At 28.1% G+C, this 12,053-nt stretch overlaps 1 protein-coding gene across 1 annotated transcript; it reads right to left on the bottom strand.

Annotated features, from left to right (window-relative positions):
• Nucleotides 1-282: 282 nt before the first annotated feature.
• LOC107454118 (lipopolysaccharide-induced tumor necrosis factor-alpha factor homolog) lies at nt 283-11,837 on the bottom strand. The gene is made up of 3 exons (XM_016071188.3): nt 11,688-11,837; nt 8,379-8,562; nt 283-5,168 (listed from the first exon to the last, which is right to left on the bottom strand). The coding sequence occupies exons 1-3, from the start codon at nt 11,752-11,754 to the stop codon at nt 5,063-5,065; spliced, it is 357 nt and encodes a 118-aa protein (XP_015926674.1). The 5' UTR covers nt 11,755-11,837; the 3' UTR covers nt 283-5,062.
• Nucleotides 11,838-12,053: the final 216 nt, after the last annotated feature.

Raw genomic sequence — 12,053 nt, 5'->3', positions numbered from 1 at the left:
AAAATTACAAAAAAAAGTCTTCACCCTTCAAAAGAATAAATGGCTTACCAATTCATTTAGAGTCTTAATAGGCACACAGAGCTTTTTTTTCCAAAAATGTCATCAAAAGGCTCACAAATTTAGCGGAATAATTCTTTTACTGTGATGTCAGATAACATTTTTTCGTAGCTCTTTCGAAAGAACAATTAAAATGCAAGGAACAAATAAATTTTAAGGACCTGCTTTTCAAGTTCTGTATGTAAGAATATCAAACCTTACGTAAATAAATAAAGATACACACAATTGTAATGAAATATATCTTTAATGTTGATTTATTTACAAATAATGTAAGATTTTTACAAGAATAGGGTAAGGCAATTACAAAATATTATTTAACATTAACATAAAAATTATAAAAATACACAGGCCACAGCACATAGTAAATAATTATAAAAAATTCAAGGACGATATTTCTGCTAATATAATTAACATTTTTACTAAGTATTTCATAAGTATATAGGCTAGTTTTTATAACAAAACAAATATGTAAATCTTGGCTGTAAAAAATTGCCTTAAGTTGCATCTTATATGTTATAAAATTTACTAAGTATAAGAACAAAAACAATTTCTTTTTATTTCTAAAAAAGGTGCTAAATAAAAATAAATACGAAAAAAAGAAAAATATTTGCGAATCAAAGATTTTTTAGATAATTTGTCTAAAGTTGCATTCATTCAAAGATTGTTTTTATTATATTCACTTTTTTTATTATTATTAATTTATATTAACTTAACTTCTTATTATAATTTCGATTATTTAGAAAACTTATCTTAAGAGATACCTAAAAATGAAAGTCTAAGAATGACTAAAAATGAATGACTAGGAAGTTTGATAACAAAACTAGTTCAACCATTGCAATTTTTTTCTTCATTTGTTTTAAATTTGTTTGTTTTGGGAATGTTCCCTTATTTGAGACAAACTTAAAAAAATTTACAATTAAACTTTTATTACAGTTTATTCTGTATAGTAACAACGCATTAAAGTACAAGATATTAAAGAATATAGTTTACAAAAGAAAGAAAAAAACGAATCAGATTTTTTTTTTTACTGTAACTTATGTTAGTACCTTTTTTTCAAGTTTCTCATTTTACTCGAGCTAGAAACTTATTCCTCACTATTTCTTTATAATTTCAAAAGTAGGGAATTTCCAATCGATTTAGAGAAATTTCTGTCGATTCTTAAAATAAATTTTTTATTTATTTTTTGTAATTTGGATATTTCAGCTGTAAGGGCTACTGTATTCCCAATAATTTTAATTATATAATAAAAATTATGAAGTTAAATTATAGATAGCAAGTGTATTTAAAATTAAATCATAACTCTCTTACATTAATATACAGTTAAGGCTGGGAGATTATAATTAACTTTTAATCGTATAAACATTTCGTAAAACTAGTTAATAATTTAGTATTTCCTACAACTTACAGCAGTTGAACATTTTATGATTATATATTATGTACATTTAAAACAATTCAAAGCTATGAAGTGAAATAGAAGATTAAAAAATTTTCTTAAAAATTTTATATTTTAACACTTAAGAAAAAACTTTTTACATAAAGCATGATAAATAAAGATTTTTGAAATTAATTTACTGGAATAGCAAAATACTATTATATTTTTCATTTACTTTAAAATTAATTTTTATATAATTCGTATAAAAATTTTAATCTCGATATGAAACCAAACAGCATTAAAGATATAATAAAATTGAAAGAAAACGAACATTTTTCAATGTTTTTTTTTAAATTTTTTTTATTTATACTTGCTTGAAATTTTGAATTATTTAATTCTTTTCGAAAATAGTCATCTCTCTGAGAGGTAATTTCTTTGCGATTTATACAGTTTGATTTACGAAATTATGAAAATGGAAGACTACAGAAATCTAAAATATAAAAACATGATTTTTTTAAAAGCACTTTTTGAAAACTTATCAAATTCGATTGAACTTATCAAATTCGATTATTTATCAAAATTATTTAAACAATTTCAGGAACTATCAAATTAACGTAATACTAAATATAGTGTTCTTTTTTTCTTCTTTTTTTTTACAAAACACATACACAATATTTTTTAGAAAAGTTATTCAGCAATAGCTGTTTAAACCATGATTAAGGTTTTTAAACAAATCTTTGTAGTTTTAATAGAATAAATTTGTACTGCGAAATGATTATTAAAGGCAATCTTGAATTTTTAAATTATTACTCGAAATTTTGATGGCATTATATGTTTCAATAATCATTGAAGCAAAACAAAATTTAAAAAAAAAATATTAAAAATTAAATTACAGTGTTTGCGCTATTCCAATCAATCATTTTATATCAGTTATTTGTTTTTAAAAATATATAAGGTATATATTGGTATCTAACCATATATTGGGATTTTACTATTCTCAAAAACCTATTTGAGTCTTATGTGGCTAATGCATTTTATATCATATTTTACCAGTCGAAGAAAATGGAAATGCTTTATATTGTGCAAAATACATTTGAAGTTCAAGCAATGTACATGCATGTTTTGTTTCAAAAATTTGTATAAACAGTTTTTATTTGAGAGTATATGATAATATTCTAAGGCTTCTATTCGCTCGCAAGTGCGTAGGCAGATACATTGCAAAATGCGCATATGGATAATATATATAAAGTCTTTAAATGTGCGAACAGCTAAGCTTTATTAAGGCAAGTTAAAGATGACTTTTATAAATATAAGAAAATCCTACTTGTTCAAAAAATACACTTCTATTGACCATAATAAAACACAGAAATCAGAAAAATTTTAGCATGAGCAATAATTTCATAAGAAGAAAGAATGCACAACATTTGCTGAGTAACACGTGCTTTAGTATAAATAAATATTTTAATGTTGAAAAAATAGTTCTAACTAGATATATATAGTCAGAAAATTTCTAAAAAAAATATTTAGATATTTGGAACTAGCCAATACTGTTCCCCAATTGCGTACCTAAACTCATTCAAATGTCGTACTGTATTAGTATTAGCAAATAAATACTTGAAAAATTCGATAAGTCATAACTAATTAGCGGTAATAGAACTATGTATTTCATATCTGTAAAATATAATTTTAGGGATACATTGAGTAATCATAAAAAAATAAATAAATCTCGTAGGGTGTTTTTGAAAAGTTATGTCACTGAATTTATTGTGAAGCTTATACGTGTTCTAACACGTTGTTTCTGGTTTAGATCTTTAAACCGTATAGAGTGCTTACGCATGTGATCGCTTAGTCGTGTCCGACCTTGCAAGAAGAAATTTTTGTGAAACTCATTTTTGTCGATGGATTGCCATAATTTTTTTTTTGTGAACTCTGCTAATTGCAGTGGGAAATTTTTCTACGATGAAGATGGCCTTTGAAGATTGTTTCTCGGAGAGCCAAATCTGCCAGTGACACGAAGAATTTTTTGAAGATCGTGAGGAGATCAGTGTGGATTAGATGTGGTATATATTACACGTTTTATGATTAAACATTGTACCGATTTCTCCAAAAAAGCGGCACAATAGGCGTGCAATAGTTTTTCATTAAAATAATTTCAAAGAAGAACGAATATAAAATTACAAATAATGTATCCCAAATATCATACTTCAGTTACAAAGATTATTAATAATATAAATAATTATCAACATAAATACAAGTGAAATAAATTTACTCTTTGCTCTGTTTACTACGTTATTTTTGTAATCCAAAATAATAACATATTTGCATTAAAAAACTAGTTAACTTCCTTAAAAAATAAGTTTAAAAAAATTGTTGACTCATATATATTTAAAAAAATACTATAGCAAAATTACTTCTGAACATTTCCTACAGTCATAATTTCTGACCACGCAAAAATGACTTACTAATAATTTGACGAACATTTATATTCATTTATTACAATTATGTTAACATTTATTTTTAAAAAATACGTTTATTTAGCAAAACCGGAAAAAAAAATTATCTTTGCGCAATAACATTCGATACAAATCGTTTGCAATTGACGCTAGGGTTACTTCCCCTATAAGTGTAGTATACTAAATTCGTTATACAGAATACCATTTGACTCAAAAAATGACTGATGATTTGAAGATTCCATTGAAAAACACAGCAATAAGTAGTTAGAAATGTACCATTAGCTACATTTTACAAAGGAAACCAGTTAATTTGTTTTCCTGAGGTCTTGTAGTTAGTTACAAATCATTCATGCACGGTACTACAAATTTATAAAAACTATTCCACATTGCTTTCAAAGCAACAAGAATTTACAAAATTTAGTCTGAGAACAAAACTAGTTAAAGTTCATAAAAAATATTACAATTTAACTGGTATGATATTCAGCAGAAAACAATGTTTTGAAGTTTTTTTTTCTATTAGCACAGCGTCATCTTTTGACTAACTTTGTAACCAATTTTAAAAATAATTGAGAATATATCTTCTAGTATCTTAGGCAGAACACAACTAACCGTACATTTCTGGCTCTTAGTTTTTTTTCATTATTTATTTCAAATCATTTGTCATCTCTTAGACCAGTATAATCGTATAATCTTCCAGTATAATCGTATTACAAAGTTCAATATTACAATCAAATTGATATAAGTTTAATTAACCTTCTCATTCAGAAGACAAAGTGTGAAGTTATGTTGCTTAAAATATCATAAATGGCTAGCTTCGTTTGCAATTCATAGAAGCTTTAAAAATGCCCATTGATCACAACATTGGTTTTTAATCAGGATTATTATTTTATGGAACTCTTAGTGCCCACTGCCGAATAATTCATGTGTGCAGATAAAATTGATAATAGTTGATTGAAATAGAAAAAAAATCTGATGAAGAAAGTCATAGTAGAATTATTGTTGTATATTGAAAGTCATAGTTGACTCTCTTTTTTTTCAGTCATCCAAATATAGAAAGAGTTATTTAAGTATTAATAAAAAGGAATTGATAATACTATATCTATATGAATATTGGAAGAATATATGTGTATCATATATATAAATACCAGAAAGAAGACTGAATAAAAATCGTTACTATGAATCACTTGAAATATCTATGAACTCCAATGATTGCTCCACAGTTTGGACACGCATGAAGAGTATCTTTACATGTGGGTACCACTAAAGGTAGCCATGCGCAAGGTGTGCTGAAAAACATTAAAAATTTATTACTCATACTTAAGTTGTAAATAAATTAAATTAATGATATTTACTTATAAAGGAGTTTTAAGAAAAATATACTTGCTAAAAGTAAAAATCATGCTGTCTTGTAAAATTTTGTTATGAAATTTATATGAACAATTACATTAAAATAGTAAAGAAAATTCAGCCGAACAATTCAGAAACAGTATACTGCCAAAAATTCCGGATCAAATAACAGTGAAAAGTACATCAGTAAAATTCATTTTACCGTAAAATCCATTTTTTACAGTATCCAGATATTTTACAGTAAATATTTCTGTAAAAAGTACGATATAAAAGATTTCTCGCTCTGTAAAATTTCAGGGTGAAAATGGAATTTACAGTAAAAAAGTACTGGCACCCGAAGTGCCTGTAATTTTTACCAGAACTTGAAGCATATTTTTTTTTGCATTGTAGGGAAGAGTATGTTGCTTTATTTAGGAAAATCACAATTTCTAACAACTTAACTAAATAAAAGTTTCATAGTTACAAACAAAATTCACAGTTTAAATGCTTTTATAAAGTTTCAAATTAATACAGAAAAGTTTCCTCTTTAATTCAACATCTACCTTATGATGTGCCCTACCACCTATCACAGCTATAATCATTAGTTTTGTAATACCCGGTATTTTAGAGAATACATAAAGAATAAATTTGGTAAAAAATTTGCAGCGAAGGAAAATATATTTGTGGGAAACTTTGTAGATAGTAGAAAAACAGTCGTATCCGGGAAAGATTAAAAAAATATATGTATATTTCCCTTACACTTTATTAATACTTTTACTAATATTATAAAACCTTATTAATACTTTTACCAATACCTTTCTTTTTATCCCTTTCAAACTTTGTATTCAACTCTAGTATGCAAAAAAAAAGTTAAACCATAAACTTCCTTACACTTAGATACCTGCAAGTGACATCAGAGTAGGTAAATAGGACGTCAGGTGAAAGATGACGTCAGGTGACGTCAGAGTACACGCGTGATGTCGCTCACAAGTATGCAACGGGATACCTGCAAGTGACGCAGTGTGGGTATCTCGATCCTGATTCGTTGTTGAAACATGGGATTTGCTTATATAAACAACTGTTCTTTCCAATATATTTCGAGTACGCCTAACCCGTCATGTATCAATTCTCTTATAAGACTCATTCAATATTCTTCTTTAATATATTTCTTACGTAACACAAAGACAGGCGCAAAGTCCTGTCGAGCATAAACAAACTAATTATGTATCGAAGTTGCCAAGTACACAAAACAAAAATATATCACGGTCATAATAAAACACATAAACAAATAATAAATCTAAGTCAAGTAAAAAATGCAGACGAGAAAGAATTTTGTTTCAACAAATCCGATGTGCGATGCGGCGCTGTATTTATTAACTTCACGCTAATTAGCATTCGACCTTAAGTAGAGAAACTTAGCTCTACTTTAACACGCCATTTTGCTAATAAGCGATTGATTGGCGCTGACGTCATAGGTCATGTATGTGGGTATTTGTGACCATCTTCTTTTTGAAGTGCATGTACTCAATTAAATTTGATTTTAATCACATGGTTAGGCATAATCAAATCACTTCTTCTCTAGTTGCAGGACCATTTATTTGATCAGCAAACGATTATCAACTATACCAATGAAAATGCAATATATTAAAAACGATAATTTTTATTATTTAATAAAATTTTTTAAACTTTTCAATTAAATTCGTTAAGTCCGTCGACATCTTATTTAGGAATCTAATGACAATAGTTGACGATGTAATCCTTTTAAAGTTTTTAGCCTTACATTTATAGGCAGTAATTTTTAAACAATTTTAAAAATAAAAATGTAAAAAGATTATAATTTGATATTACATGAATTTACTGTTTTAATTAACGAAATAAAAGTTTTACTTTCCTAGTTTGAAATTTATAGTAAATGATAATAAGGTTACTTTACCATATTTATTAATATTATATGTCTTTTGAGACTTGACGTGGAAATTCGCGTGTTATTTTGAACAAGCGCTTTCTTTAGATAGTATGTTTACTCGCTTGTGCCTATAATAGTTCAAATCGATTGATTCAAACTGATTATTTTGTAAATACTTTTCAATAGGAAAATCAACATCCGAAATCTAACTTCAATTGAAGCCCCACGTTAATTGCACAAAAGACTTTCATTCTGAAAACTATTTACAAAATATACTATCAATTAGAACTATTATACGCAGGTGGTCATCTCTAGGAAGAGAGATTCAAACGATAATTCCAATACGAACTTTAGCAGTTCGAACGCAGTGACATCTTTCGTAAACTTTAGTTGTTGCAACATAATGCCATCTTTGTTTTTTCGCCATTGCACAGTTTGTGTTGAACTGAACTGTATAAAACATCTGGGCACCTGAGGCCGCTTGTGGCCCTTTTCCCATTCATCTTTAGCTTGAACTTTGAGGTGTTTCGATGAATTTTTGGAATGCAAATGATGATAAGGAGTATTCATGTGGATAAATGTCATTAAGTTCTTTCTGACTATGTAGTTATATGCACAGGGTGATAAGAGCAAAATGTAAAAATATGAGATATAATTTGAGATAAGCTGGTATGGTGAAAATGAGGTTATGTATACGCTACTGATGTCGGGAATATGATGCATCACTGCAATAGTATGCTGCTATTGGTCTGAAGTTCTTGTCTTCAGTTGAAATTTCATATAGGAATATTTCATTAAAATTTGCTGCAGAGCAAGAGGTGGCTTTTCATGGAATTTAGCATTATGTTTGTCTATGCACAGTTTGTGTTCTTTACGTCAGACTACTAAATTGATCTGTGCAGACGCCTTTTCTCTTGTAGCATGTGTTGTTGTTGAGCAAGCGAACACACTATATGAAGAAAACGGATGCTTGAAATAATTCGCGAACTCCCACACCGAGCATTGCTATAGGAAATGTAGATGTTGTCCAGAAGTCAACACCAATAAATTTCTTTAATGCAGTAATTTTTTCATTGTTTAACTAATTTAAATTCATGCAAACGTTTATTTTTTTTTAAAAAAAATTAATAAATACATTTAACACACGAAATTATTCATGGTATAAAATTATTAACTGGCGCACTTTTCGTAAAAAAAAGTTTTCCTCATATATAAAAAAAAAAAAAGAAAATATGAACTCTATGAATCCTTTCTACATACTTACCACAAGAAAAGAGTGACCAGCACAGTAAAAAAGGCGCAAACACCATTATGTCGAGAAACTTCAGTGACCACAAATTGTCCGCAATTCTTGCAAATTATTTGGACAGGTTCTCTCCCAAATGCTACCCTTTCAACATAAGATGTACGTAACAGAAAATTCAGCTCTCGTGCTTTACCCTCTTTTACTGTAATTTAGAAAATCAAACATCAGCATACAGATAATATAAAGTAAAAACATTTAAATTTTCTTATGTATAATGAAACCGATATTTCGGAACCTGAGAGTGTGATAGCTTGTTTAATCAAGTGGCTACCAAGTGATCCGAAATTAAACCAACACATACTAAAAAGTAGTTAAAAGAGTAGAAACAATGTGGGTAACAAAAAAAACAGAAAAATTAAAGAACAAAAACGCGATCAAAGTAAATAATGAGAGATCGATAAATCAGTTCCGAACAACGCTAAGAAATCATGCAGAAATCTGAAAGATACGCAAAAAATAAAGCTGAAATTATTCTAACTTTTTGCCATTTTTTGAACTTGATGCCGATGGCTTTATGTTATTAGATTCAACAAAATATATTTATTAGTATTTCATCATGTCAAAGTAAAGATTAATGGTTTTCAGAAACAATAGGAATAATGTTGTTCGATGCAAACTCATAATAGTCAAAATTTAACACAATCAGCAATTTTCCGTGGTAGTCATCAATTTCAAGTACAAATAAGAGACATCCCTCCACTTTATCTAAATTTAAACTGCACAGTAGTAATGTAGTTCTTTTAAGTACCAAATATACTAATTGGACCTATTAAACCTGCTCCATTTACGAAAATACCAATAGTGCCTTGTACTAGAATCAATACAAGCATCTTCGGTGTCATGGCACTTTTGTAGCATTCCCCAAAAACGAACTAGAACAGTTTCCCAGTTAATTTTGCTGTTTAGTACAGAACTTACAGTTTTATTTTAATTAATAGCTATTAACTAAAATGAATAGGCATCATTAGCTTTAATTGTGAGACTATTTTTTACTTTTCTCCTAAAACGAATTTGTACCATTTCTCTATTAATTTTGCTTTTCAGTACACAGCTACTTTTTTTTTATTTTGAGTTAGCAACCATCACAAAAATTAATAAAGAACCATGTGGGGAGTGAGTTGTTATCGACAATGTCAACCCTCATCTATGAAAAGGTACTTAGGAAATATTATTTAGTTGCGAAGTTCACCTAAGATACCACGTTCATGTTGATTATGATTTACCAGGCATAAGGAATTAAAAATGCATAAATTTTAAAGAGCGTGCAATATACTCCTATTTAACTAATGCAAGAAAACACCGCTATAAGCAAGAAAACACCACTGTTGTTTTTAAAATATTTTTACAGTTGAATAAACAAAATCAAATGCAGTTTAATTTATTTATACTTATATTATTATGCAGTTTAATATATTTGTTATATTTTTTTTCTATATTTTTTGGATCGAGGAATAAGCTGCATCTTTCACCTAGTGTCACATCTATTTTGAATGCCTGTTGAAGCCGGTATGTTGCTACGCCCGTTGGCTTCTTGGCGTCATTGTTATCAGCCAAGAGCCAGTTGATGTGAAACAACAAAAGAGCATACACGCTCCGCAGCGCTACAAGCGCACCCGCAAAATAAATAGTTTACAGTCCACGTTTGATTTTATATACACCCGCAAGCTATCGGCCAAACAATGCCATACGTTAAAAATAAATTCAAATAGGAAGTATATAAAAAATCCCCTATAAAAAAACCATTATATGTAAGTTTAAATATAAAAGTATTGCATATAAATTCGTGCAAATCCTGTGATTATTAAAACACTACAGTGCGTCTAACAATTTTGTCTAATTACTATAATATAATACCTGATATAATAAATATTTTATATTTACAGAATATATAATCGAATTTAACCAATTGATACACGAACGTAAACAAGTGCAAACCGGTTTCTGTCCTGCAAAAACAATAAAGATGTACAATCCATGGCCAAATTATTAGACGCATTAAAGTTTCTATGTAAGATTCTATGTATGATTCTATATAAAATCTTTATTATCATGTAATGCCATACAGCTTTATTGTTTTTACACGACTGGAACCGGTTTTAGTACTTGATTACGTTTGTGTATTAATCGGTAAACATTGTAATGCAATATGTTAAAAATAAATACAAATAGGAAGTGAATAAAAAATCTCTTCAATAAAAACCAATAACATGTATGTTTAACAATAAAAGTATTGCAAATAAACTAGTGTAAAACATGTAATTATTAAAAACAATTTGCGTCTAACAATTTGGTCTGGGACTGTATATATATATTTATTTATTTATATAAAGAGAATGTATTTATTTGAACAAAATAACTATTTAAGTTAGGTATATCTAAAATAATTATTTTAGCACTTACATCTTCGCTTCTAGAACTGATTAATATACAAATTACTAATAAATATATAGAATTATTTACGTTTTCGCTTGTTAATACATGCCTTAATTATTGTTTTAAAATTTCTATTTTAATTAGAGCATATGAATATTTCTCATTTGATAGCACAAAATCGTTGATTATTTATGTAGACTTTTTTTAAACATTAATCTTTGTTCCGAAATGTTGCAAAAAATTTTTTTTGAACGAAACGATGATGCTGTATTTAAAACGAAAACAGCCAATTCCTTCATATCGTATTTTTCTCATAAGTATATAAATTAAAACTTATTTCATATTAATTATAGTTCTTATTGCTCTGTCTTTTATTGTTTAGTTAAAATGTTTCGTGTTTAAACAAAAATAGCAAAATCTTTCCTTATTTTTCTTATGTGCAAATGTTCTTCTTTCTTTGAGGGCAGCATTTTATTTAAACAATAACAATTAAAGTAATATAATTTAGCTGTACAGATAGAGCCGATTTGATAAGTTAACATTAAACAAAGAAATGCTATATAAAGTTTATCACTAGTTTTTATGCGTATTATTTGCTTCATTATTTGCAAAAGGTTCTATTAAACCAATACGGAACAAAAATAACTACTCTCAGCTAAAAGAGCTGCTTAGTTTAGCAAACGATAATAAAATAAAAACTATCTTTTGGTTATCTCCATTTACTGAGAGTTCTTTTAAGATTTCCTGACGATAATCTTACTGCACTAGTATAACGGTATAGTTCAGCTTCTGGATTGGCTACGTTCTTTTGACAATGCGCCAAAAAGACCGCCAAAATAGTACATATGTATGAGATAAAAAAGTATATCTATATGTATTTAAGATATTTCTTACCTTCTGCTACCTCTTCACTTTGATGTCGCGTATGGAGCAAAGATATCTCTCGGTAACGGGAGATCATCCTGAAGACCTATGGCGTTTCGATTACTATTTTCTAAAAACTGAAATGGGAGCTCCCTGTTGCTATGGTAACCGAGACAGAATGGCGACACTTCAATACATGGCCTTGTTTACTACATCGCCCGCCTATTCGCAGTTTTTAGAGAAAAACAAAATGATGACAATAAAACTAGGCTTATTAGAACAAGTCTAAAAATTTTAGTTTTAGATCTGAACTTTTAATCAATAATTTTTTTTCGAAACATAATCATAAAATTTAATTTCTTTCTCACTCAAATTCATAATCAATAAAAAAAATGA

Source organism: Parasteatoda tepidariorum, chromosome 2 (assembly GCF_043381705.1).
Source record: "Parasteatoda tepidariorum isolate YZ-2023 chromosome 2, CAS_Ptep_4.0, whole genome shotgun sequence".
Classification (NCBI taxonomy): Eukaryota; Metazoa; Arthropoda; class Arachnida; order Araneae; family Theridiidae; genus Parasteatoda; species Parasteatoda tepidariorum.
Note: the sequence above shows the minus strand (reverse complement) of the source record. Positions and strands in the feature narration are given on the sequence as shown.

What these genes read in the sequence shown, in the direction of transcription:
- LOC107454118 (XM_016071188.3), bottom strand. Translation starts at nt 11,754, where the DNA reads ATGATCTCCCGTTACCGAGAGATATCTTTGCTCCATACGCGACATCAA. An exon ending in AAGTGAAGAGGTAGCAGAAG is followed by an intron (nt 8,563 to 11,687) that starts GTAAGAAATATC and finishes TCTAAATTACAG; the next exon opens with TAAAAGAGGGTAAAGCACGA. An exon ending in CTGGTCACTCTTTTCTTGTG is followed by an intron (nt 5,169 to 8,378) that starts GTAAGTATGTAG and finishes AATGTTTTTCAG; the next exon opens with CACACCTTGCGCATGGCTAC.